The sequence below is a fragment of the Pseudopipra pipra genome, chromosome W, assembly GCF_036250125.1.
Source record: "Pseudopipra pipra isolate bDixPip1 chromosome W, bDixPip1.hap1, whole genome shotgun sequence".
NCBI classification, from domain to species: Eukaryota; Metazoa; Chordata; class Aves; order Passeriformes; family Pipridae; genus Pseudopipra; species Pseudopipra pipra.
This window is the reverse complement of record NC_087580.1, coordinates 5,581,441-5,607,506: the sequence shown is the minus strand read 5'-3', so window position 1 is coordinate 5,607,506 and position 26,066 is coordinate 5,581,441. Positions and strand designations below refer to the sequence as shown.

General features: G+C 56.9%; 2 protein-coding genes across 2 annotated transcripts; one reads left to right on the top strand and one right to left on the bottom strand.

Annotated features, from left to right (window-relative positions):
- The first annotated feature begins 8,703 nt into the window (after positions 1 to 8,703).
- On the top strand, positions 8,704 to 9,493 carry LOC135406247 (zinc finger protein 3-like). Its single transcript, XM_064640681.1, has 3 exons — positions 8,704 to 8,850; positions 8,995 to 9,354; positions 9,483 to 9,493. The coding sequence occupies exons 1-3, from the start codon at positions 8,799 to 8,801 to the stop codon at positions 9,491 to 9,493; spliced, it is 423 nt and encodes a 140-aa protein (XP_064496751.1). The 5' UTR covers positions 8,704 to 8,798.
- Positions 9,494 to 13,538: 4,045 nt separating this feature from the next.
- LOC135406246 (zinc finger protein 3-like) lies at positions 13,539 to 25,600 on the bottom strand. Its single transcript, XM_064640680.1, has 2 exons — positions 24,164 to 25,600; positions 13,539 to 13,556 (listed from the first exon to the last, which is right to left on the bottom strand). The coding sequence occupies exons 1-2, from the start codon at positions 25,598 to 25,600 to the stop codon at positions 13,539 to 13,541; spliced, it is 1,455 nt and encodes a 484-aa protein (XP_064496750.1).
- Between the last annotated feature and the right edge of the window lie 466 nt (positions 25,601 to 26,066).

Genomic DNA, 26,066 nt, shown 5'->3' with positions numbered 1-26,066 from the left:
TTGGCCCATGCTGGGAGCAACTGAGACCACACTGAGGGTGACTGCTCTTGCCTGGTCCACTCGAGCCTTGCAGCCGTGCCACAGGTGCCATTGCTGAGAACCGGGGTTTTCCTTGGATGACCCCTTGCCAGAAAAGGCAGGAGAGGCTGAAGAGAGGGGAAGGAGGGGGGTCAGGCCGCTGGGATGGTGCCGGCGGGCCGTGAGCCCGAAGCCAGCAAGGCCTTGGGCCCACACGGTGTCAGGGAAGGACTGAGAGCCCCCAGGGAGGAGGAAAGCTGGGCAGGCCCCAAGGCTGCTGGGCCTCTTCCTTGCCAGCCCTTTGGCCAAGGCCCCGAGGCAGAGGTGGGGCTCAGCCCCTGCACAGCAATGGGGCACAGGCTGAGCCCCAGGGACACCAGAGCCAGGCGGCCTGAGCTCTTCTTCCTGCAGCGTCTGCCTGGGGCAGCCCAGCCAGGCCTGAGTCTCTGCAGGAGAGGCCAAGCCCAGCCAGAGAGGGCTCAGCCCTCTGAGGCTGCACTCACTGCCAAGGGAACAAAACATTGGCCCAGAGGACATCCTGCCCCCAAATGGAGAACTGGAAAGGTCAAGAATAAAAAAGTCACCCCCCTCCATTGTTCAAGAAATGTTCAGACCTCTTTCCTAAAAGCATCCAGGACTCGGGTCACCCAGTTTTCTCTCTGAAAAGGGTTTTCCATGGTTCCCCTGAATTCCCAAGTTCAAAGGGGTCCCAGCACACTTTGGGATGTGTTGGATGCCGTGTTGGGGTGCAGATGTCCCCTCAAAGCTCCCCTAGAACAGGGTGACACAAGGGGGGGCACAGAGGGGTTCCGATTCCTGATCCATCCTGGAGCAACCACACTGGGGGCAACTGGGATCAGAGTGGGAGCAGCTGGGCTCCTGCTGGGCTCATACTGGGCCCATACTGGGAGTGACTGCAATAATACTGGGATTATGGGAGAGGGACTGGAACCATACTGGGGATGACTGGGATCAAACTGGATTCGTACTGCAAGTGTCTGGAAGTTCCTGGGATCATACTGGGGGTGACTGGACACATACTGAGATCATCCTGGGAGCAACTGGGACCATGCAGGGGCAAATGGCCTCCTCCAGGCAGTGACTGAAAGTGCCTGGGGCCATACTGGACTCAGACTGGGAGTCCCTGAGAGGGAAAGGAACCATCGTGGGGGGGACTGGGAGCAACTGGGACCACCTTGGGGGCAACTGGGATCCTATTGGGAGTGACTGGAAGTGACTGGGATGATAGTGGGAGTGATCAGGGCAGTGCAGGAGGAGGGGCAGGAGGTTCTCCAGGCAGGGTCTGTGATTTTCTCTGAAAGTTGGAGAACAAAAACAGGATTCCACTCGGGTTGTTCTTCAGGTTGCTCATTAAAAAAGCAGGAGCTCGTTGTCTCAAGGACTTGCACAGTTCCGAGGGGTTTTCAGTCCCAGCCCCCCAGGTCACCCCCCAAGGTGCTGGATGACCCTTCAGACCCACCTGAGCCCACCCCCCATGTGCCCTCCCTGTGCAGGGCAGCTCGGGGAGCCCCCAGGACAGGGGATTGTGCCTCTGGACCTGCCTCCCGAGGGGCTTCTGCCACCCCTGGGGGGCACAGAGGGGACAGGGGCACCCTCAGCTCCTCCTGCCACGAGCTGAGCTGGGACAACAGCCCGAGCTCCCGGGGCCTGGGCAGGTCCTGCTCCCTCCTGGGGCTTTGCCAGGATGCTCCTGTGCTCCTCAAATAAAAACACAAAAAGCCCATAATCCCCCAAGGGCCCAGCAGTCACAGCTCTCCTCAGCAAAGCAAAACTGGTTCCATAGGAGTGATTTGTGGAATATTTATAAGGAAAAAAAATCGAAAAACCAGACCAAGGATCAACTGACAGAGACGAAAATACCTGTGGAAGCTGCTGTTGAGTCACTGGCAACTGCAAAGTGTTTCTATACTTACTAAAACTGTATAACCCCCCTCCATCAATGCCCAGCAGGAGTTGTTGGCATCACTAGTGTAAATAAAATTATTACCAGGCTGGTACTTCCCCAGGTAAATATTTTCTGGGTGAGAACCCTCTGTCTGTGTTTGCAAAGGGAAGACTCCAAAGGATGATTTTTTTCCTTTCCCAGTGCTTGAATTTTTAATAAGGTTTAATTGATGCCGTGTTTTGTTCCTGTCCCCGAGCCCCAAATTCCTCCTGGTGGGGCAGCCCCGCCGAGCTTTGCAGCTGGGAAACCCGATCTGGGGGTTTGCTCCCTGTTCCTCAGGTGCTTGAACACAGCAGAGGGGCAGCGGGACCCCTCCAGCCCTGCCCCAAGAGCCCGTGGGGGCAACTCCCCGGACAGCCCGAGGGACAGCGCCAGGGCGGCCGTCAGGGCCCCGAGGGGACAGCGGGGACAGCGGGGGGGCTGCGGCGAGGCCCCCCCACGGCTCTGGAATGGCAGATCCAGAATGGGGGTGGGGAAGGGGTGCGGAAAAAAGGGGGGGGCTCGAGAGCAGCCGTCACCCCCCCCCCCCAGAGCCCGAGGCAGGGTGTCCTGGGGCAAAGCCCCTGGTGAGACCCCCCAAAGCCCTGCAGCCCCCCCTGCACAGGGGGATGCAGGGACTGGGAAAGGGACTGCAGGGGTTGTGGAGCTGGATACAGGGGTGCAGGGGGGTCCCGGAGCTGGGGAAGGAGATGCAGGGGGGTCTCAGTGCCCAGGAACGGGGATTCAAGGGGAGCTCGGGGTCAAGGCAAAGGGGGGTTCCCAAAGCCCCTACCAGGGGGGAGCGGGAGCTGGGGCAGGAGCTCCGTGGGGAGAGAAAAGGGGGTGACAGCGGGATGGGGGTCCCGGGGGGGCACACACGCTCCGGGGGGGACACACGACCCCCGGGGACCCCCCTCAGCTCCTCCCGCGGGCAGAGGCCGAGCCCCAGCCCAGGGAGACGAAGCCAAAGACGGAGCCCCGACCCCCGTCAGCATCTTGGGGGGTGGAGTCTGGGGCAGCTCGGGGGGGGGGGGCAGGACCCGGGAAACGTTGGTGGCTGCTGGGAAGGGACTGGGACGGACTGGGATGGACTGGGACAGGCTGGGACAGACTGGGACACTGGGATACACCGGGACCAGGACTGGGACCCCTTGGGACCAGGAGTGGGACCCCTCGGGACCAGAACTGGGGCAATGGGGATCATACTGGGAGCAACTGGAACTGTCACCAAACGGGAATAAAACTCTGTCACTGGTATGTCAGGATTAGAAAGTGGTTTTATGTTTTTAAGCATTGGGTGCGTGGGTGGGGCTGCGGGGGTCTCCTCCCATCACCCCCACACTGGGCTGTCTCACACCCTGGTTTCTGTGGATGTAACTAATACATGTGCATTACACTTCCCCAAACTTATGCATATGTACTAAACACTCCCACAGATTCTCTCACACATTTGAATCAGTTTCCAGAACTCATTTACATCAGAGTAGGGGTCTCTCGAGGGTCTCTGGTGGCTGTTGGGGGAACATCCCTTCTCCAAATTATCCTTCTTTGGTCACAGGCCTGAAAAACCAGTTTCTTCTTCTGGAATGCTTCCCAGCTCTGGGGGCTGGCCAAGATACTCCTTCTTATCAGTGGTGCTTTTCCTGGCATCAGACCTGGGCCCGGGGGGGATCGGGGGTCGTTCCCAACCGGCTCCGCTCCGCCCTCGGGCCCCGCTGGGGCCGCCCCGCAGTTCCCAACCGGCTCCGCCGCACGGCCCGGGCCCCGCGTGTCCCGCTGCCGCCTGCCCGGCCCCGCCGAGCCCAGAAACGCCGCCAAATCGCTCAGAGGGACCAAAACCCTTCCCGTGGGCAGCGAGGGGCGCGGGGGGGCCCTGTGAAGGCCCTTCCCCTCAGTCACTGCTGGGCACCCGCCGCCCCCGCCCCGAGCCGGGGCCCTTCCCAGCGCTCCCAGTGTGCCCAGCCAGCCCCGAGCGCCCCAGGGAGGGCTTCAGCTGGGCACGGCACACAAGGGCTGCTGGGGGGTCCCACCTCACTGCGGGGCCCTTGGTTCTTCCCGGGCTGGGCAAACCCGGCGGGTGGAGTTTTGTGCCAGAACTCTGTCCCCTCCTCCACTCGGCCCACGGGATTCGGGGCCGTTTTCCCTTTTTGGGGCAAATAAATCCGAGGTGTTGAGCACTGACAGGACGCAGCAGCCCTGCAGCCTGCGGAGCCCGGGCTGGCCTGTGCCTGGCAGAGGAACAAAGCAGCTCAGGGGCAAATGACTCCTGGTTAATTGGCCTAATAAATTGCTCCTAATTAGGGGGCAGACAAGTGAGGCCCCAGGGCTTCCCGGCCAATGCACATGGCTGGGAAAGCTGGGCCAGGAGCTCCACAACACTGTATTTGTGTCTTTTTTCAGACAGATCTGGCATTTCATTGATTGATTCTCGACATTTTATGCCTGTTTAATGATATTTTATTGATTCTCTTTGAGATCAGGATCAACATCTGGATCCTTACGGACATGGTGCTTTCCAAGGAGAGCAGGACACAGGCAGAGCCAGGAGAACCAGCCTGCAATCACACAGTGCCACCTGGCAGAGATATTGTAGAGCAAAGACTCCCTTCAGGTTGGAAGGAAACTCTGCATTCAGTGAGCTGCCTGGAGAATGTGTGCCCACAGCTCTGTGGGAAGCTGACAGCAGGGAATAACATTCCCAAACAGCTGCATCTCTGCCTGGAAGGAAGGACTGTCTGCAGGTTCAGACACTTCTGAGTTTGACCCTTCAGATCATAGTGACCCTTTCAGAGAAAACACTGAGGACAAGTGTATTTGAAGAGCTCAAGCTGACTGAGAAGGCCTGCAAAGCATCCTGGAGAGCTGATTTCCAAGATCTCCGTGGGCATTTGGCACCTTGATAAACTTCTCTTCTTCCCTCAGTGCCCAGGGAACACCAGACAAGGTCACACAAGGGTTTCCCTTGGAGTGCCCTGGGCTTGGTTGGTGGAATCTTCTTGGGGGAGGGCAGGGATGGAGACTTTGGAATGGAAGATTGTGCCTGGTTTGGGGTTTTCTGTCTTGAAAAAAAGTTCACCATGAACTGTAGAAGGCCCTGTGCTGGGTAGATTCAGCTACTTGAATAAAGTTTTCAGTTTAAGATACTTGTTTTTTAGGAGCTCCTGATACCTCCAAAGCCAGGTCAGGATTGCCAACAATTTCCTTTCCTATGTGGATATAATTACTTGGCAGGATTCTGTTGTGGAGTCCAATGCTCTGTACTAAGACATTTCTGGACTAGTATTCCAAGGAGCATCCCAAGCATTGTATCCTGCTCCCTTCTCTAATGTATCCATATATAAAACTCAGTAACTTCCTTTTTACAGCCTATTTATTTACCTAAATTAGTTCATTTCACTTACATATATTAAGGGATGGCTTTATTTCCTGGTCTATTTTTCGTGATGAAATAAATAATCCAACAGTTCTGCTGGAGTCCAAGTTCTTAAATCACTGGAGTTTTCATTGCATGTATTGTGTAACAGGTTGAAAACTTCCTTAGCTGGCAGCTGGAACAAAACTCCATCCAATTCCCTGAGCTTGCAAACCTCCTTCTTAAACAGCAGGAAGAGCCACAGTAGATGCCCAAGTGCTGCAGAATGGCAGGAAATGCAGGCAGTGCAGTGGTTGCAGTGTGTGAATCTCTGCAGTTCAGCAGAGGCTCCTCATCCCTCTGGAGCAGGGAGGTCACTGCTGGGAAGTTGTGCTGTGCAGAAGCCTTGAGCTCCTGTGGCAGGACGAGCACAGGGCAGTGCCACGGCCTTTGTGGGGAAGATCCTGCCGGGCCTGCCAAGTGCTGCTGCTCTTTGGAAAGCGGGAGAGTTGTGGGTCCTTGCGAGGAGGAGAATGAAGATGTTCAGCAGCAGAAAGCAGAGCAGAGCAGTGCCCTCCTTTTGTCCGGGACTGCCAAGGGGGCACTGAACCTTGCGAGCCCTGAGCCAGGAGCAGCAGGAGGGCAGTGTAAACCCGACAGTCCTGGAACAGCACGAGAGGCTGCAGAGCTGGAGAAGGAATTCTGCGGGAATACTCAAGTCCGGAATGCTGCTGGAAGCGTCCCTTTGGCCCCTAGAATTGCCCTGGGAGTTTGCTGCCAGGCTTTGCTGCTCTCCTGCTGCAGTGAGTCAATGGGAGCTGCCGGGTGCTGTGGGCTGGCGATGCCCTGGGGAGCAGCTGCCCGGTCGTGGTGCCCCTTGCCGTGGGTGCCGTGCGGGCTGACGGTGCCGGCGGGTTCCGTGGCAGCGCCAGAGCCCGGCGGGATCTGCAGCGCGTCCCGCCCGGCGCTGCAGGACCGGCAACGGCAGCGAGGGCTGCCACGCCTTGGGAAAGCTGCGACCTGCAGGAGCTGTCAGGGCTCCAAGGCACAGCCCGGGGGGCCAGCAGAGACACAGAGTTCCTGCTGTGCCCATTCCCGTTCCTGCCGTGCCCATTCCCATTGCTGGTAATGCCCAGCCTGCTCCCAGTGTCCCCGTTCCTGTCCCCAGTGTCCCCATCCTGGTCCCCCACATTCCCATTCCCGCTCCAGGTGTTCCCATTACCAGTTGCTGGTAATGTCCAGCCTGTTTGCCGTGTCCCCATCCTGGTCCCCCATGTCCCCATTCCCATTCCTGGTATTGCCATTCCCAACTCCTGATGTCCCCATTCCCAGTTCCTGTTGTCCCCAACCTTTTGCTGGCTTTCCCATCCTGTTCCTGGTGTCCTCATCCCTTTCCCCATTGTCTCCTGGTGTTCCCATTCCCTGTTCCTGGTGTCCCCAGCCTGCTCTTGGTATCCCCATTCCCTACTTCTGGTGACTCCAACTTGTTCCCAGTGTCCCCATCCTGATCCCCCAAGTCCCCATTCCCATTCCTGCTGTCCCCAACCTGCTCCCAGTGTCCCCCATTCCTGTCCCCCTTGTTCCCATCCTGGTCTTCCACATCCCCATTCCCATTCCCAGTGTTCCCATCCCAGTCCTGACATCCCCATTCCTATTCCTGGTGTCCCCAGCCTGTTCCCAGTGTCCCCATCCAAGCCCCCCTGTCCCCATTCCTGGTTCCCACAGAGGAACTGCCAGAGGCCGGAGGAGGGAGCCAGGATTTATTGCCCAAAGCAGGAGATTTTCACACCCAAATTAAAGCTCTGCCAGCAGCTCCTGCCTTTCCGCAGGGAGAGGGAAGGGGCAGATCCAGCTCCAGGATCGCTCAGGCTGTGATTCCTGCTGGGATGAGAGCGGGGAAAGGAGTCACCATGTCCCTGTTCCCATCCCAGGGGATGGAGCTGGCTGTGGAGCCCAGGGAGAGTAGGAACTGCTCTGGATTCCCTCCTGATCCTGCTCCATCCATCCCACCCCAATCCCACGCCAATCCCACTCCAGAATCCAGTCCTGATCCCAGTCCACAATTCCACCTGATCCCACTCTGGAATCCTGTCCTAGTTAGAACAGCTGGGACCGATTCATCACTGGATGGGTGTAGCCCAAAACTGTGTATTCTATGGCCTTCCATGCCATTTTCCCAGGAACTGTTGTCGGGGGGGGGGAGGCCTGTGAGGTGGGGGGGGGGGTTCCTGTCCTCATATCCTTTTATGGAATTCCCCGCTCTGAGGGAACGAATTGAACATCCTTTTATGGAATTCCCCGCTCTGAGGGAAGAACTAAGCATCCTTTTATGGAATTCCCTGCTCTGAGGGGAGGACTGAGCATTCCTGCCTGAACTGGAGAATATATAAACCTGGAGTTTCGAAACCTTTTTACCACTCGTGGGATCCAGAGGAGGACTGCAGCTCACCGCTCTCAACCAGCCTGAGACCACCCCCCTCAACTGGACTGCAACCACCACTTTTGACCAGACTGCAACAGCTCTCCCACCAGCAGGTATTTTTCCCTCTCCCTTTACTTTGGAGTCGGGGGGGGCCCAAGGAACAGCACTTTGTTCATGGCCCAGGGTGCTGGGTTCTACATTTGGGTTTTGTGGATTAAACACAATTGCTTGTCTGTATAATCAGACTTATTGGGCAAGGGGGGCCCAAGGGGGTCCAAGGGGTGTCCAAGGAGGGCTGCAGGGGGCAGATCCCGAAGGAGGAAACCTGCCAAAAGCGGCGGCCCAGCCGAGGGAGGAGCCGAGCGGGAGCACAAAGAAGAGCAGCCAAAAGGTCCTGGCGGTCGCTCGGCAATGGCGGGGGGGGCGAGAGCGGTTTGGGGGCCCCCGTGAGAGCCGGGGGGGAACCCCGGTAGCCGCGGAGTGGGGAGAGTGGAGAGGGGCGATCCCGGAGCTGAGGGACCCCCAGAATGCTGGAAGGGGGGGAGCAGAGAGGGAGCGCCGGGCCCCTTAAGCGGGGGTCCCGGAGAGGGGGAAGGCCTTGGAGTGTGGAGAGGAGGGGGGGCCTTGAGGCGGGGTGGGAGCCGAGAGCGCCAAGAGGTTTGCGAGGGTGGGAGGTGAGAGAGGAGGGCCGGCCGGCCCCGGGAGGCAGAGTGGGGAGAAGTGAGCCCTGGGACCCCCCTGGCAACACTAAAGGGGACCCCAGTGAGTGGGAACCCCCCGGAGCCGCGGGACCCCCAGCAGCCCGGAGAAGGGGGACCCCCAATGCAGGCAGAAGTGCCATCAGGCCAGACAGGGGGGACCCCCCAAGCCCCAGAGAGCAGAGAGGGGCAACTCCTGGGAGGGGTTTTTGAGTTGAATGTTGGTGTTTTGGAGGTTTTTATGGACACAAGATGCCTGGTGAGTCTTAGAGCTGGACTTGGGCAGGAGGAACCCCCAAGGCAACGCACTCACTCCTTGTTTTCCCCCCCCATCAGGATTTCTGCTTCCCAAAGCTTGGGCGGATGGAGGAGGAGGCCGCGAGGAAGAGGAAGATGCCGCGGGCCCCCCAGGCAGGTGAGGAGGAAGTCAGTGCCCCTTTGGGTCGGTCTTTTGTCTTTTGTGGCCGTCCTGCCGGGGCCGGAGTTGGGGGGATGTCCTTGGGCTTCCCTGTGGGCCGGAGGCAAATCCCCTGTGTGTCCTTGTTGCTTCCTGCCCCAGGCCCCGAGGTGAGGCCGGAGAGCGCGGAGGACAAATCCCGGCGGCAGAGCCTGGTGGGAGAGGCCGTTTTGAAGGGCTCCCCGGCGCAGGAAGGCAGCGGGGAGGAAAAGGGCCGGAGATGCCCCGGCAGGAGGGGCTGCAAAGCCAGCCCAGGGGGCTGTGAGGAGGAAAGAGCCAGCGTGTGCCGGGAAGGCGGCCGGAGCTTGAGGCGGAGCTGCGAGCTGGTGGTCCCTGAGCAGCCTCCCAGCAGGGAAAAGCCCTTCAGGTGTTTGCAATGTGGGAAGAGCTACAGCAGGAGCACCCACCTCCTGAGGCACCAGCACATCCACAGTGGGGAACGGCCCTACACGTGTGGGGAATGTGGGAAGAGCTTCAGGCAGAGCTCCACCCTCCGCAACCACCGTCGCATCCACAGTGGGGAACAACCCTACACGTGTGGGGAGTGTGGGAAGAGCTTCAAACGGAGCTCCCACCTGCTCCAACACCAGATGATCCATAGGGGGAAAAGGCCCTACACGTGTGGGGAGTGTGGGACAAGCTTCAAACGGAGCTCCCACCTGCTCCGACACCAGATGATCCACAGTGGGGAAAGGCCCTACACGTGTGCGGAGTGTGGGAAGAGCTTCACTCAGAGCTCCAACCTGCTCCGACACCAGATGATCCACAGTGGGGAAGGCCCTACACGTGTGCGGAGTGTGGGAAGAGCTTCAGGGACAGCTCCAGCCTTTGCAAACACCGTTGCATCCACACCAGGGAATGGCCCTACAAGTGCTTGGAATGTGGGAAGAGCTTCAGCACAAGCACCAAGCTGCTCAGCCACCAGCACATCCCCACTGGGGAACAGCCCTACACGTGTAGGGAATGTGGGACAGCTCCACCCTCTACACCCACCCTCACATCCACATCAGGGAGAGGCCCTACAAGTGTGGGGAGTGTGGGAAGAGCTTCACGCAGAGCACTTCCTTGACCTCCCACCAACGGACCCACCGGTAAGAGAAGCCCCGAGTGCCCCGACTGCGGGAAGAGCTTCGGCCGCTGCTCCAACTCCATCAGCCATGGTAGGACCCGTGTTCGATGATCCACAGGGACCCCCGTTGGGCACAGACCTGGTGTGCTGGTTTTAAGGTAAACCAGCAGGGGAAATGACAGTGGTGACATCACGGGGACATCGATGACATCACATGGACAGCGGTGACATCACAGAGACAGCAGTGACATCAAAGGAACATTGGTGACATCACAGGGACATTGGTGACATCACGGGGACAACGGTGACATCACAGGGACACTGGTGACATCTCGGGGACAGCGGTGACATCACCAGGGTTTAATTTTGGTGTGAAAATCTCCTGCTTTGGGCAATAAATTCTGGCTCCTGCTCCGGCTTCTGGCAGTTCCTCCCTGGGGACCAGGAATGGGAATGGGGACAGAGGGAATGGGAATGGGGACACCTGGAATGGGAATGGGGACAGGGGGAATGGGATTGCGAACACCTGGAATGGGAATGGGGACAATAGGAATTGGAATGGAGACACCCGGAATGGGAATGGGAACAGCAAGAACTGGGAATGGGGAAAACAGAAGTGGGATGGGAACATCAGGAATGGGAAGAAGGACAATAGGAATGGGAATGGGGACACCTAGAATGGGATGGAACATCTGGAAAGAAAATTGGAACACATGGAATGGGAATGGGAACTCCTGGAATGGGAATGGGAACAACTAGAATGGGATGGGAACACCTGGAACAGGAATGCAAACCCGTGGAATGGGAATGGGAACACCCGGGCCCGGGCTGTGTCCCTGGTGAAACAGGAGGCCAGGCCCAAAAGAGTTCACTAAGAAATTTGGGCCTGCTAACAAGCTCCCAACAGCCAAGACCATCTGTGCCCGTTCTGTTCTACTGACTGGAGCAAAGCTTCAGAGAATAGTACAGGAACATGTCCTAGGCCTAGAGGGGATAAATTAGAGAGACAGCAGGATCAGGGAGACATTGGAAGAGGAGGAATAGGCCGGGAGCCAGGGCTTTTTCCAAGCTTCAGTGAGCGGGTCAAGAACAATGGAAGAGAAGGAAGGTCAAGCTGAGGAAGATGAGTTGAAGCCCCCAGAGCCATGGAGGAAGAGTGGAAGTCCCCTCAGGATTGAGGGCCAAGAGAAGCACCGCCCCAAGCCCCGCCTGATCTCCACCTATATTCCACCTATTATTAATATGCAGAGATAGATGTTGGAATCACTTGAATATGCATTTAATCACAGCTGAAGATTGTATAAAAATGCTGATTTTGTGTGAAGCCTTGGAGCAAGTTTGTCCAGCGCGAGCTGGCTTGCTCCCAACGTTGAATAAACAAATACCTTGCTGCTTAAAGATAAAAAAGTCTCTGAGCAGTTTCATGGACCGATTTTTCGGATTCAGTGCCCAGTCGGTCCCAGGATGATCCCAGTCACTCCTGGTCTCTCCCAGTTGCTCCCAGTTTCCTCCATGTGGTCCCACTCATTCCCAGTTGCCCCCAGAAGCTTCCAGCATGATCCCAGTTGCTCACAGCCACTTCCAGTCATCCCCAGTGCACTCCCAGTTGCTCCCAGGATGATCCCAATCACCTCCTGCATGATCCCACTCACTCTTGATATGATCCCAGTATGACCCCAGTCACCCTCAGTGTAGTCTCAGTTGCTCCCAGCATGGGCCAAGCTGCTCCCACTGTGATCCCAGTATGTTCCCAGTTGTCCCCATCATGGTCCCAGTTGCTCCCAGTTGCCCCTAGCACAGATCCAGTCACTCCAAGTATGATCCCGGTCTTCCCTCCTGACAGTCCCACTCAATCCCAGTTGCTTCTCTTGTAAATCCAGTCACTCACAGTTCCTTCCAGTTGCCCCCAGCCTGGTCCTAATTCCCCTTCACGTAGTCCCAGTCACTCCCAGTACAGTCCCAGTCACCCCCACCATGGTTGCAGACACTCCCAGTATATCCCAGTAGAGCCCTCAGCATGCTCATAGTCCTTCCCAGTCACTCCCAGTTGCCCCTGTAACATTCCAGTTTCCACCAGTATGATCCCAGTGACTCCAAGGCACTCCCACTATGTCCTATGTCACCTCCAGTTGCTCCCAGTAGTTCTCAGTGTGGTCCCAGTTGCTCCCAGTATGATCCCTGTTGCCCCAGTTCTGGTCCTGGAGGGTCCCAGTGTGCTCAGATCCTGCTCCCGGGGGCTCCTGCTGGGTTCCAGTCCTGGTCCCGGTGTATCCTGATGTCCCAGTCCATCCCAGTCCATCCCAGTCCATTCCAGTCTATCCCAGTCTGTCCCAGTCTGTCCCGGTCCCTCCCAGTCCATTCCATCCCAGTCCATCCCAGTCCATCCCAGTCAGTCCCAGTCCATCCCAGTCCATCCCAGTCCGTCCCAGTCCATCCCAGTCCCTTCCCAGCAGCCGCCGCCGTTTCCCGGGTCCTGCCCCCCCGCCCCCCCAAGATGCTGACGGGGGTCGGGGCTCCGTCTTTGCCTTCGTCTCCCTGGGCCTGCCTGGAATGAAGGGGCCGCTGGGACACTGCGGGACCTCCTGAAACCAAAGGAACCCTGGGAGAATTTGGACACTCCTGGAATCAAGGCACAATTGGGACACTGCAGGGCCCCATGGAAAAAAAGGAACCTTGTGACACTGCGGAATTCATGGAATCCAGGGGCCTTTGTGACAGGGGGGCCTCATGGAACCAAAGGAAACCTGAGGTGTTTCCGAAGGTCATGGAATCAAGGGGCCACTGGGACACTGCAGGGCCTCTGGGAATTAAAGGAACACTGGGACACTGGGGCAGGACATCCCCCTGCAATGGCCCCAAGACAATGCCCCATTTGCAAAGGGGTCAGTGCTGAGCTGAGAGGGGGCCGGGACAAGGCAGGAGATGTTGGACCCCAGACTGGTTTGACCCCAAATGAAGCCCCTGATGGTGAGGGAACCCCTGGAGTCCAAGGACTGTCAGTCCATGGGTTCCTACCAGAAAGGGCCAGTCCCCTTTCCCAGGGGCAGCTTCTTCCAACAGAACCCTTCTTGGGGGGTGTGTGGAGATTCCTGCCTTGGCTGGGGACCCCCCAAGGTCACTGCTGGAGGTTGAGAGCAGAGATCTCCCCACGAGCGCTGCTCTGGGGGAGTTCCATCCATCTCTAATTAAGAATTATTGCTTGTTTGCCAGCTTTAGTAGAATTGCTTCAACAATTGCTTTAGTGTAGTACCCTGTCCTATCTTATCCTGCACTACTGGTAGTTTTGCTGTGTATGTTGTGTAGTAAATAATTCTGGTTTAGTCCTTTTGTCCGATCATTATTAAGAATAAGTAGTTCATTGATATAAATATATTTGCTTTTCCATCATTAAAACCTGTGGGACAAAACTGGTTCAATCCCATCTCTATAATTCCTTAAATTCAAAGCATTGGCATAACCCAAGGCTGAGATTGGATCCAGCTGCCCCCAGGCTCCTCTGGGAGCAGGAGTTTAGAAAGCCAGGGAGTCCGTTCTGCACCTCGGGACTCCAGGGCAGGACTTCTCCCATCAACTTTGTCTAAGCCTTGAACTCCCCCTGCCACAGGGGGGATGGGGGAAAGGGAGCAGGAAAGGGGAGAAAAGGTGGGAAAAAGGGGGGGTGGGACCCCTTCAGCTGAGGGACCAAAGGGGTGGGACCCCCAAAGGGAGCACAGGGAAGCTGTGGTTTAGTGGGACAATAGGAAAGGGGTGGGAGAGAAGGGAAAAGTGTTGGGCTGAGACCCCCAAAACTGAGTGTGAAGGGTGTTGAGACCCCAAAGTTTTTGGGAGGGGGGTGGGAGCCCCAAACAGAGTGCAGGGCAGATGTGGGGGTTGTGGGGACCATAGGAAAGGGGTGGGAGAGGGGCAGAAAAGGGGGGTTGGACAGCAGGAAGAGAAGTCCCATGGGGGTCCCTTGGTGTCCCCATCATTTGAGCCCTGGAGCAGTTCCCTGGGGCTCTGGGGGGGTTGGATCTGCACTGGGGGGGTCCCCAACCCCCCTGTGCATCCCTGGGGGGCTGATGGGCGGTTCCCCTCCACCCAACAGCCAGTGCTGCAGTGGCCACGGGGGAAAAGGTGGGAGAAGGGGGGTCTGGGGTGACCCCTGAGCTCCCACCCTGCTGTGGGGTATCACAGCCAGCACGGCTTCCCCAGAGGAAAGGCCTACTGATCAAACCTGAGTTACTTTATGACATCATCACCCCCTGACTGATCAAGGGAAGGCAGTTGATGGGACCTTTTTGGGTTTCAGTGAAGCTTCCCATAGTGTCTGTGCCCAGATCCCTCTGGACAAAGTGTCCAGCCCAGAGCTGGATAAACACACCCTGTGCTGGGCGAGCAATGGGCTCCCGGGTCGGGCACAGAGGGTGGCAGTGACTGGGGGGACATCAGATGGGGGTCACTAGGGGGGTTCCCCAGGGCTCCATCTGGGCCCTGTGCTCTCCAACATCTCCATCCATGACTTGGACGCAGCACTGGAAGGGACACGGAGCAAGTTTGCAGATGACCCCAACCTGGGAGGAGCTGCTGAGTCCCTGGAGGGCAGGGAGGCCCTGCAGAGAGACCTGGACAGATGCCAGGGCTGGGAATCACCACCCATGGAAGTTCAACAAGGGGCAGTGCCAGATTCTGCCCCTGGGATGGGGCAACCCCAGATGTGGGGACAGAGTGGGAATGAGAGGCTGGAGAGCAGTGCTGGGAAAGGGCCCTGGGGGTCCTGGGGGGTGCCACTTGGCCAGGAGTCAGCAGTGCCCTGGCAGCCAGGAGGGACAACCCTGTCCTGGGGGCATCAGGCCCAGCATGGCCGGGCCAGGGAGGGGATTGTCCCGCTCTGCTCTGCCCTGGGGCGGCCTCACCTCAATAGTGGGGCACTCTGGGGGGACACAATGGAAGGAAGAGATGGAGCCAGTAGAGAGTGTCCAAAGGAGGCCCCCAGGATGGGGAAGGCTCTGCAGGGGAAGCCTTAGGAGGAGCAGCTCAGGGCACTTGGGGTGTTCAGCTGCACAAGAGGAGACTGAGGGGAGACCTCATGGCAGTTCCAATTTCCTCAGGAGGGGCAGAGGAGGGGCAGGCCCTGAGCTCTGCTCTGGGGGGACCAGGGACAGCCCCCAGGGAATGGCGTGGAGTTGGGTCAGGGCAGGGTCAGGTTGGATGTTAGAAAGAGGTTCTTCCCCCCCAGGGTGGTTGGCACTGAACAGGCTCCCAGGGCAGTGGGCACAGCACCAAGGCTGACAGAGCTCCAGGAGAGTTTGGATGATCCTCTGGGGCAAAGGCTGTGACTCTTGGGGATGGGCCTGGGCAGGGCTGAGGGTTGGACTTGATGATCCCTCTGGGGTCCCTTCCAACTCACATATTCTTTCATTCTGGGATTCTGTAACACCCCACCTTTGCCTGCTTTGCTGCTTCTGTGAACCACGAGTTCCTTCCTTGATTGTTTCTTTCCTTTCCTTGGCTGGTTTCTCTCCATTGCAGTTGGTTACACAGATATTTTCTAGGGCACATTCTGGACAACCACTGCTGGTTCAGTTGTGTCTCAGAGCCCGAGATCAGCCTCATGGAGCCAAAGGAACCCTGGGACACTGCGGAACCTCATGGGATCAAGGGACCATTGTGACACTGCGGGACCTCATGGAATTAAAGGAACTCAGGGGCCACTGTGGAGCCTCATGGAACAAAGTTGCCAGTGTGACATGCGGGGCCTCATGGAATCAAAGGAGCCCTGAGACCTTTGGTACCCTCATGGAATCCAGTGGCCTCTGTGACCCTGCAGAACCTCATGGAATCAAAGGGCCACTGTGACACTGCAAAACTTCATGGAACCAAGGGGCCATTCCAGAATCACAGAATCAACGAGGTGGGAAAAAACCTCTGAGCTCATGGAGTCCAAACCATGACCCAACCCCACCCTGTCAACTAGACCATGGCCCTGAGAGCCACATCCAGTCTTTTCTGAAACACCTCCAGGGACGGTGACTCCACCCCCTCCCTGGGCAGCCCATTCCAACACTCAGTCACCCCTTCTGGGAAGAACTTGAGCCTCCTGTCTGACCTAAACCTCTCCTGGTGCAGCTTTAGGCTGTGCCCTCTTGTCCCACTGCTGGTTGCCTGGGAGAAGAGACCGACACCCCCCCCGGGTCCCCCCTCCTGTCAGGGAGTTGTAGAGAGTGAGAAGGTCCCCCCTGAGCCTCCTTCTGCCCAGGCTCAACAAGCCCAGCTCCCTCAGCTGCTCCTCACAGCACTTGTGCTCCAGAGCCTTCAGCAGCCCCGGTGCCCTTCTCCAGACACACTCCAGCACCTCAACATCTTCCCCAAAGTGAGGGGCCCAGAACTGGGCCCAGCACTCGAGGTGTGGTCTCAGCAGGGCTGAGCCCAGGGGCAGAATCCCTGCCCTGAAGGCAGCTCCCTGCAATCAGCTCTGCTGCAGCCCTGCAGGGCCGTTCTGCTCCTTGTCCTGCAGCTCCACCATTCCCTGCTCCCTGCAGCCCTGGCTCCCTCAGCCTTCCCCTGCCCAGCCAGACCCCCTTGTCTGGCAGCAAGAGAGCAGCCCTGGGCAGCCCAGGGATTGTCTGGGGCCCAGGGCTGTCTGCCACAGCCTCCAGCATCTCCTGGTTTGCCTGTGCCCAGCCCTGCTGCCCTGCCCGAAGATCCCACGGTGTTTCCACTTGCAATGGAATGGGGGACCTGCTCCCAGGCTTTGCAGGCCCTTCTGTCCCTTCACCACCCACCTGATGATTCAACCAAGGCTCTGTGGGATGATTGTCAGTGTTCCTGAATCACGGCATGTGCCCACCCAAAGACATTTTCAGCATCTCTGTCCTGCCTTGAGATCAGCTTCTCCTCCAGCACAGCCCCTCAGGGGCTGCAGAGACCCCCCGACAGCAAAGGCCTCTCCTGCCAGGGCTGCAGAGACCAACCCAGCTTTTCCCTGGCCTGGGGGGAAACGTTTCCCCTTTCTGGGCTGTCCCATTGCCATCTGCCCCTCCAGCACGTCTCTGCTCCAGCCCAGCACTTGCACACATCGGCTCCGGGCACTCGGTGCTGCTGCTGGGAACGAGATCATTTTCTGATTCCTTTAAATTAATGGTCTTCATTAAGATGACAGAGATGATGCTGGGAACGAGATGCTGCTGCTGGGAACGAGATCATTTTCTGATTCCTTTAAATGAATGGTCTTCATTAAGGACAGAGATGATGCCCAAAGCTCAGAGGTGGGCTCCTGAAAGTTGGTGCCATTAACTGCCCTTGGGAAGGAAAGCCCCCAGCCCCAGTGTTTCAGGGGCAGGTGACAGGATGCCCAGGGTAGGCAAAGGCCAGCAACAGGTTCCTCTAAACCCTCTAACACTGTGGGTTTAGTGTGACAAAGCAAGGCATTACTTTCTTTGCTGGCTGTGTATGTGACCAACAACAATGCTGCCTTCACACAGACAGCAGGACATCACTTTTGCACCCATTTACACATTTATGACAAAGAAATTAATGTTCATTGGTGCCAAATGGCATAATTTCATTGTTCCATTTCATTAATCAGTATTCTAGCCACTCTTACTCTCTTGTTGCTTGTGCTAATTACTTCACACTTTCAGTCTTTTTAGCATCTTTTTCCTCTGGTGGGGATTTTCCCCCACAAATGCTGAGCCTTTGTTCATCTTCCTCCTTACCTGCTGCTTTCTGCAGAAGGCCCTTGTTTCCAGATATCCAGGTTCAAGAACACATCTTTCTCTCCCAGGCTTTGTTCCCTGAAGCTTATCAAGGGTAACTCTCACAAAACTGACAGTTCTAGTGCTTTTCCCAAGCTGTGTTCTCTCCAAAGTAACTTGTGAGGAATTGTTGCTGTGTGCTGGCTAAAGGTGATTTATGGCCTAACACCCCCTCTGTGATTAATGGAAACAACGAATCCAAAGGCAAAGTGGGCCCATGGAAAGATTAGGAAAGTTCTCTAATTTCCAGGAAGGGCCCCGTGCTGCCCCCAGACTCTTGGCTGTGGCTCCTTGGGGCGAGTGTGTGATTCCCCCCGAAACTGGGACTCAAAGGTTCCCCTTTGCAATGGTGCCCGTCTGTGCCTGGTGCATTGGGAGAGGCCTGTGCTGAGGGCAGAGCTGGAGAGCCCCTGTGCTGCTCCAGGCCTGCAGAGCTGCCTCTTTGCCTGCAGCCCTTGCCAGCTGGGAGCGGGCAGGCCTGCGGGCTCCCTGCCTGCTCTCCAGCCTCTCCCGTGCCTCGGGCGCTCCAGCCCCGGCCCACTGGGGCTCCGCTGGCCTCGCTCCGTGGTGCCCGTGTCTCCTGCCCCTGGGCAGCCCCAGCCCACCCCGCTGGGCCATGGGCTGGCTTTGCCCACAGCCGGGAGCTTGGAGAGCCTGGGGGGAAAGCTTCTGCCAGGGGGGTCCTTCCCAGGCCTCCCGTCAAACCAGGCGGGGTCTCTCCTGGGAGCAGGAATTCTCCCTTGCTCAGCAATTTTCCAGGGCCTTTACAGTGGAAGTTTCTGGCAGGGGAGTTACAAAATCGGGAAGTTTCTGAATGCTTTTCAGTTGGGGTAGTTGTCACATAAGTGTCCAGGTTTTGGAGAAGAGATGCTGAACAAGGGCCCTCTATATCCAGCTGTAAATACTCTGCTCAACAGACAAGGTCAAGTAAAGTTCAAGCTCCAAACAAGCACCAGAGACCACCAAGAGGCCACCAGAAGCCCCCCAGTGACCAGATAAGGACTTTGGAAGGACTTCAGAAGGGCCTCTCTGAGCTAATTCCCATGGGTGTGATCTTTGTGAGGGAAGGAGTGAATATGTAAGACATTTGCTGGATATGTAAAACTGTGAGTAAATCTCAGCTGCCCTGGGGGAGAATGGGGCACACTGGTGGTTGGGGGGAAGATCCTCCCATGGGTGAGGGGCTGATAACAAAGAATGGCTGCCCACTCTTGCTCCCAAATTGAGCCTTGGGGGTTTCTTTTCTGCCCATTTACAGTCCCACCATGAGGAGACAAGTGCCCCTTGCAGCCCTGGGCCCTCACTGCCTCCTTGTGCCATCTCAGCAGCCTGGGAGGTTGTCACAGGTTTACTTGTTCAAAAAAACCCAGTCAGGGAATGTTTCTTTGCCCTGCATTGCTGTAAGGGGGGGATGTTGAACGGGGGAGGGGAGTTTTTGCCTTGGGTGATTGACCCACACAAAAGAACCAACCAGCAGATCCACATTCCAAGCTGAAGACCCTCCAAAGGTTGTGGGGCTTTTTTAACTCTCTCCTCAGAAATGGGAGGCACTACCTGGAGGATGCCACTTGCCCCTGCATGGTCCCAGTTGCTCCCAGTATGATCCCACTATGAGTCCAGTCACACCCAGTATGATTCCAGGAACTTCCAGACATTTCCGGTGGATGCAATGAATCCAGTTTGATCCCACTCATCCCCAGTATGATTGCAATCCCTCTCCCATACTCCCAGTATTATTGCAGTCACTCCCAGGATGATCCCAGTATGAGCCCAGCAGGGGCCCAGTTGCTCCCACTCTGATCCCAGTTGCCCCCAGTGTGGTTGTTCCAGGATGGATCAGGAATGGGGACCCCTCTCTGCCCCCCCCTTGTGTCACCCTGTTCTGGAGGAGCTTTGGGGGGACATCTGCACCCCCACACGGCATCCAACACATCGCAAAGTGTGCTGGGACCCCCTTAAACCACCCCACAACCCCCAAGGAACCCCTAAACCCACTCAGAGCCCACCCAGGACTCCACCTAACCCTTTTTTGGGGGGACTTTCATGGGCTCTGATGTTACTGGGAGCCTCCCCCACTGCAGGTGAGGAGCTCTCGGGTGAGAGGGGGTGTTGGGAAGGGGGGGGTCAGTGGGTCAGAGGGGATAAAAGGGGTGGTGGGACCCCAAGACTGAATGGGAGAGGAGTGGGACCCCCAAAAAGTGGAGGGGGAATGAGGATTGGGGGCTGATGGGAAAGGGGTGGGAGAGGTCAGAAGAGTGGGGAAAAGGGGAGGGTGGGACCCCCAAACTGAGCATGAGGGGGGTGGGGATTGGGGGAATGATGTGTAAGGGGTGGGAGAGGGGGGAGACAGTGGGGGTTGGGACCCCAAAAGTGATCTCGGGGTGGCTGGGGATTGAGGGGACCATGGAAAAGTGGGAGGAACAGGGAGAGGGGTGGAAAAGGGGGGTGGTTGGTCCCATGGGGGTCTTTTGGCACTGGGGGGTTGGGAAAGGGGGGTGGTCCCCCTGAGCTCCCAACTTCCTCTGGGGTGCTGGGGGCTGCTGTATCCAATCTCAGCCGGAGACTGAACCATGTTTGTCCCCCAGGCTCTAATGATGGCAAATCAGATCTATTGATAGAAAATGAATTATTTATTTTTGGAAATGATGACACAAATGGTTTTAGTCAGAATTATTTAGTGAACAGTAGAAACACTAAAACTACCAGTAGTACAGGATAAGATAGGACAGGGCACTACACTAAGGCAATTGTTGAAGCAATTCTACTAAAGCTGGCAAACAAGCAATAATTCTTAATGAGACATGGATGGAACTCCCCCAGACCAGTGCCCGTGGGGAGATCTCTGCTCTCAACCTCCAGCAGTGACCTTGGGGTGTCCCCAGCCAAGGCAGGAATCTCCACACACCCCCAAGAAGGGTTCTGTTGGCAGAACCTGCCCCTGGGAAAGGGGACTGGCGCTTTCTGGTAGAAACCCATGGACTGACAGTCCTTGGACTCCAGGGGTTCCCTCACCATCAGGGCCTTCATTTGGGGTCAAACCAGTCTGGGTTCCAAAATCTCCTGCCTTGTCCTGGCCCCCTCTCAGCTCAGCACTGACCCCTTTGCAAATGGGGCATTGTCTTGGGGCCATTGCAGGGGGGATGTCCTGCCCCAGTGTCCCAGTGTTCCTTTAATTGCCAGAGGCCCTGCAGTGTCCCAGTGGCCCCTTGATTCCATGACCTTCTGAAACACCTCAGGCTTCCTTTGGTTCCATGAGGCCCCCCTGTCACAAAGGCCCCTGGATTCCATGAATTCCGCAGTGTCACAAGGTTCCTTTTTTTCCATGGGGCCCTGCAGTGTCCCAATTGTGCCTTGATTCCAGGAGTGTCCAAATTCTCCCAGGGTTCCTTTGGTTTCAGGAGGTCCCGCAGTGTCCCAGCGGCCCCTTCATTCCAGGCAGGCCCAGGGAGACGAAGGCAAAGACGGAGCCCCGACCCCCGTCAGCATCTTGGGGGGGCGGGGGGGCAGGACCCGGGAAACGGCGGCGGCTGCTGGGAAGGGACTGGGACGGACTGGGATGGATTGGGATGGACTGGGATGGACTGGGATGGAATGGGATGGACTGGGATGGACTGGGATGGACTGGGATGGACCGGGATGGATTGGGACTGACTGGGATGGACTGGGACATCAGGATACACCGGGACCGGGACTGGGACCCAGCAGGACCCCCCAGGAGCAGGATCTGAGCACACCGGGACCCTCCAGGACCAGAACTGGGGCAACAGGGATCCTACTGGGAGCAACTGGGACCACACTGAGGGCTACTGGGAGCAACTGGAGGCCACATAGGATATAGTGGGAGTGCTTTGGAGTCACTGGGATCATACTGGTGGAAACTGGAATGTTACTGGGGTATCTGGGAGTGACTGGGAAGGACTATGAGAATGCTGACGGCTCTACTGGGATATACTGGGAGTGACTGGGACTACATGAAGGGGAATTAGGACCAGGCTGGGGGCAACTGGAAGGAACTGTGAGTGACTGGATCTACAAGAGAAGCAACTGGGATTGAGTGGGACTGTCAGGAGGGAAGACCGGGATCATACTTGGAGTGACTGGATCTGTGCTAGGGGCAACTGGGAGCAACTGGGACCATACTGGGATCACAGTGGGAGCAGCTTGGCCCATGCTGGGAGCAACTGAGACCACACTGAGGGTTACTGGGGTCATACTGGGATCATATCAAGAGTGAGTGGGATCATGCAGGAGGTGATTGGGATCACCCTGGGAGCAACTGGGAGTGCACTGGGGATGACTGGAAGTGGCTGTGAGCAACTGGGATCATGCTGGAAGCGGCTGTGAGCAACTGGGATCATGCTGGAAGCTTCTGGGGGCAACTGGGAATGAGTGGGACCACATGGAGGAAACTGGGAGCAACTGGGAGAGACCAGGAGTGACTGGGATCATCCTGGGACTGACTGGGCGCTGAATCCGAAAAATCGGTCCGAGAAACTGCTCAGAGACTTTTTTCTCTTTAAGCAGCAAGGTATTTGTTTATTCAACGTTGGGAGCAAGCCAGCTCGCTTGCTCCAAGGCTTCACACAAAATCAGCATTTTTATACAATCTTCAGCTGTGATTAAATGCATATTCAAGTGATTCCAACATCTATCTCTGCATATTAATAATAGGTGGAATATAGGTGGAGATCAGGCGGGGCTTGGGGTGGTGCTTCTCTTGGCCCTCAATCCTGAGGGGACTTCCACTCTTCCTCCATGGCTCTGGGGGCTTCAACTCATCTTCCTCAGCTTGACCTTCCTTCTCTTCCATTGTTCTTGACCCGCTCACTGAAGCTTGGAAAAAGCCCTGGCTCCCGGCCTATTCCTCCTATTCCAATGTCTCCCTGATCCTGCTGTCTCTCTAATTTATCCCCTCTAGGCCTAGGACATGTTCCTGGACTATTCTCTGAAGCTTTGCTCCAGTCAGTAGAACAGAACGAGCACAGATGGTCTTGGCTGTTAGGAGCTTGTTAGCAGGCCCAAATTTCTTAGTGAACTCTTTTGGGCCTGGCCTCCTGTTTCACCAGGGACACAGCCCGGGCCCGGGTGTTCCCATTCCCATTCCATGGGTTTGCATTCCTGTTCCAGGTGTTCCCATCCCATTCTAGTTGTTCCCATCCCATTCCAGGTGTCCCCATTCCCATTTCAGGAGTTCCCATTCCCATTCCAGGTGTTCCCATTCCCATTCCACGTTTTCCAATTCCCATTCCAGGTGTTCCATCCCATTCTAGGTGTCCCCATTCCCCTTCCTATTGTCCCTCCTCCCATTCCTGGTGTTCCCATCCCACTTCTGTTTTCCCCATTCCCAGTTCTTGGGGTTCCCATTCCCATTCCAGGGGTCTCCATTCCCATTCCTATTGTCCCCATTCCCATTCCAGGTGTTCCCATCCCTCCTCTGTTTTCCCTATTCTAATTCCAGGTGTCCCTATTCCAATCCCAGATGTTCCCATTCCCATTCCTGGTGTCCCCAACCTGCTCCCAATGTTCCCATTCGCAATGTTCCCATTCCCAACCCAGGTGACCCCATTCCCATTCCTGATGTCCCCATTCCCATTCCAGGTGTTCCCATTCCAGGTGTTCCCATTCCAGGTGCCTCCATTCCAATTCCAAGTGTTCCCATTCCAGGTGCCTCCATTCCAATTCCAAGTGTTCCCATTCCAGGTGTCTCCATTTCAATTCCAGGTGTTCCCATTTCCATTCCTGGTGTCCCCATTTCCATTCCAGGTGTTCCCATTCCAGGTGCTTCCATTCCAGTTCCAAGTGTTCCCATTCCAGGTGTCTCCATTTCAATTCCAGGTGTTCCCATTTCCATTCCTGGTGTCCCCATTTCCATTCCAGGTGTCTCCATTCCCATTCCAGGTGTTCCCATTCCAGGTGTCTCCATTTCAATTCCAGGGGTTCCCATTTCCATTCCTGGTGTCCCCATTTCCATTCCTGGTGTTCCCATTCCAGGTGTCTCTGTTCCAATTCCAGGTGTTCCCATTCCCATTCCTGGTGTCCCCATTTCCATTCCAGGTGTTCCCATTCCCATTCCAGGTGTTCCCTCTCCATTCCACGTGTCCCCACTGCCATTCCTTCTGCCCCCATTCCCATTCCTAGTGTCCCCAGTCTGTTCCCAATGTCCCCATTCCCATTCCAGGTCTTCCCATTTCCATTCCTGGTGTTCCCATCCCATTGCTATTGTCCCAATCCCATTCTTTATGTCCCCATTCCCATTCCAGGCATTCTCATTCCCTTTCCAGGTGTTCCATCCCATTCCAGGTGTCACCGCTGACATTTCCCCTGCTGGTTTACCATTAAACCAGCACACCAGGTCTGTGCCCAACGGGGGTCCCTGTGGATCATCCAACGCGGGTCCTCCGATGGCTGATGGAGTTGGAGCAGCGGCCGAAGCTCTTCCCGCAGTCGGGGCACTTGGGGCTTCTCTTACTGGTGGGTCCGTTGGTGGGAAGTCAAGGAAGAGCTCTGCGTGAAGCTCTTCCCACAATCTCGACAGTTGTAGGGCCTCTCCCTGATGTGGATGCGACGGTGGGTGTAGAGGGTGGAGCTGTCCCACATTCCCTACACTTGTAGGGCTGTTCCCCAGTGTGGATGTGCTGGTGGCTGAGCAGCTTGGTGCTTGTGCTGAAGCTCTTCCCACATTCCAAGCATTTGTAGGGTCATTCCCTGGTGTGCATGCAACGGTGTTTGCAAAGGCTGGAGCTGTCCCTGAAGCTCTTCCCACACTCCACACACGTGTAGGGCCTTCCCCACTGTGGATCATCTGGTGTCGGAGCAGGTCGGAGATCTGAGTGAAGCTCTTCCCACATTCCTCACACCTGTAGGGCCTTTCCCCCCTGTGGATCATCTGGTGTCGGAGCAGGTCGGAGATCTGAGTGAAGCTCTTCCCACATTCCTCACACCTGTAGGGCCTTTCCCCACTGTGGATCATCTGGTGTCGGAGCAGGTGGGAGATCTGCCTGAAGCTCTTCCCACACTCCGCACACATGTAGGGCCTTTCCCCACTGTGGATGAGACGGTGGTTGTGGAGGGTGGAGCTGTCACTGAAGCTCTTCCCACACTCCCCACACGTGTAGGGCCGTTCCCCACTGTGGATACGTCGATGATTGTGGAGGGTGGAGCTCTTCCTGAAGCTCTTCCCACACTCCCCACACGTGTAGGGCTGTTCCCCACTGTGGATGCGACGGTGGGTGCGCAGGGTGGAGCGGTCACTGAAGCTCTTCCCACATTCCTCACACGTGTAGGGCCTTTCCCCACTGTGGATCATCTGGTGTTGGAGCAGGTTGGAGCTCTGATTGAAGCTCTTTCCACACTCCCCACACGTGTAGGGTCGTTCCCCACTGTGGATGTGCTGGTGCCTCTGGAGGTTGGTTCTCTTGCTGAAGCTCTTCCCACATTCCAAACACCTGAAGGGCTTTTCCCTGCTGGGAGGCTGCTCAGGGACCACCAGCTCGCAGCTCCGCCTCAAGCTCCGGCCGCCTTCCCGGCACACGCTGGCTCTTTCCTCCTCACAGCCCCCTGGGCTGGCTTTGGAGCCCCTCCTGCGGGGGCATCTCCGACCCTTTTCCTCCCAGCTGCCTTCCTGCGCCGGGGAGCCCTTCAAAACGGCCTCTCCCACCAGGCTCTGCCGCCGGGATTTGTCCTCCGCGCTCTCCGGCCTCACCTCGGGGCCTGGGGCAGGAAGCAACAAGGACACGCAGGGGATTTGCCTCCGGTCCACAGGGAAGCCCAAGGACATCCCCCCAACTTCGGCCCTGGCAGGACGGCCACAAAAGACAAAAGACCGACCCAAAGGGGCACTGACTTCCTCCTCACCTTCTTGGGGGGTCCGCGGCATCTTCCTCTTCCTCGCAGTCTCCTCCTCCATCCGCCCAAGCTTTGGGAAGCAGAAATCCTGCTGGGGGGGGAAAAACAAGGTGTGAGCGCATTGCCTTGGGGGTTCCTACTGCCCAAGTCCAGCTCTAGGACTCACCAGGCAACTTGTACCCATAAAAACCCCCAAAACCACAAACATTCAGCCCAAAATCCCCTCCCAGAATTCCCCCTCTCTGCTCTCTGGGGTTTGGGTGGTCCCCTCTGTCTGGCCTGATGGCACTTCTGCCTGCACTGGAGGTTCCCCCTTCTCCGGGCTGCCAGGGGTCTTGCGGTTCCGGGGGGTTCCCACTTGCCGGGGTCCCCTTTAGTGTTGCCAGGGGGTTCCCAGGGCTCACTTCTCCCCACTCTGCCTCCCGGGGCCGGCCGGCCCTCCTCTCTCGGCTCCCACCCTCGCAAACCTCTTGGCGCTCTCGGTTCCCACCCCGCCTCAAGGCCCCCCCTCCTCTCCACACTCCAAG

Coding starts and splice junctions, on each gene's coding strand:
- LOC135406247 (XM_064640681.1), top strand. CDS start 8,799: ATGGAGGAGGAGGCCGCGAGGAAGAGGAAGATGCCGCGGGCCCCCCAG. Junction 8,851..8,994: donor GCCGCGGGCCCCCCAGGCAG/GTGAGGAGGAAG, acceptor TTCCTGCCCCAG/GCCCCGAGGTGAGGCCGGAG.
- LOC135406246 (XM_064640680.1), bottom strand. CDS start 25,600: ATGGAGGAGGAGACTGCGAGGAAGAGGAAGATGCCGCGGACCCCCCAA.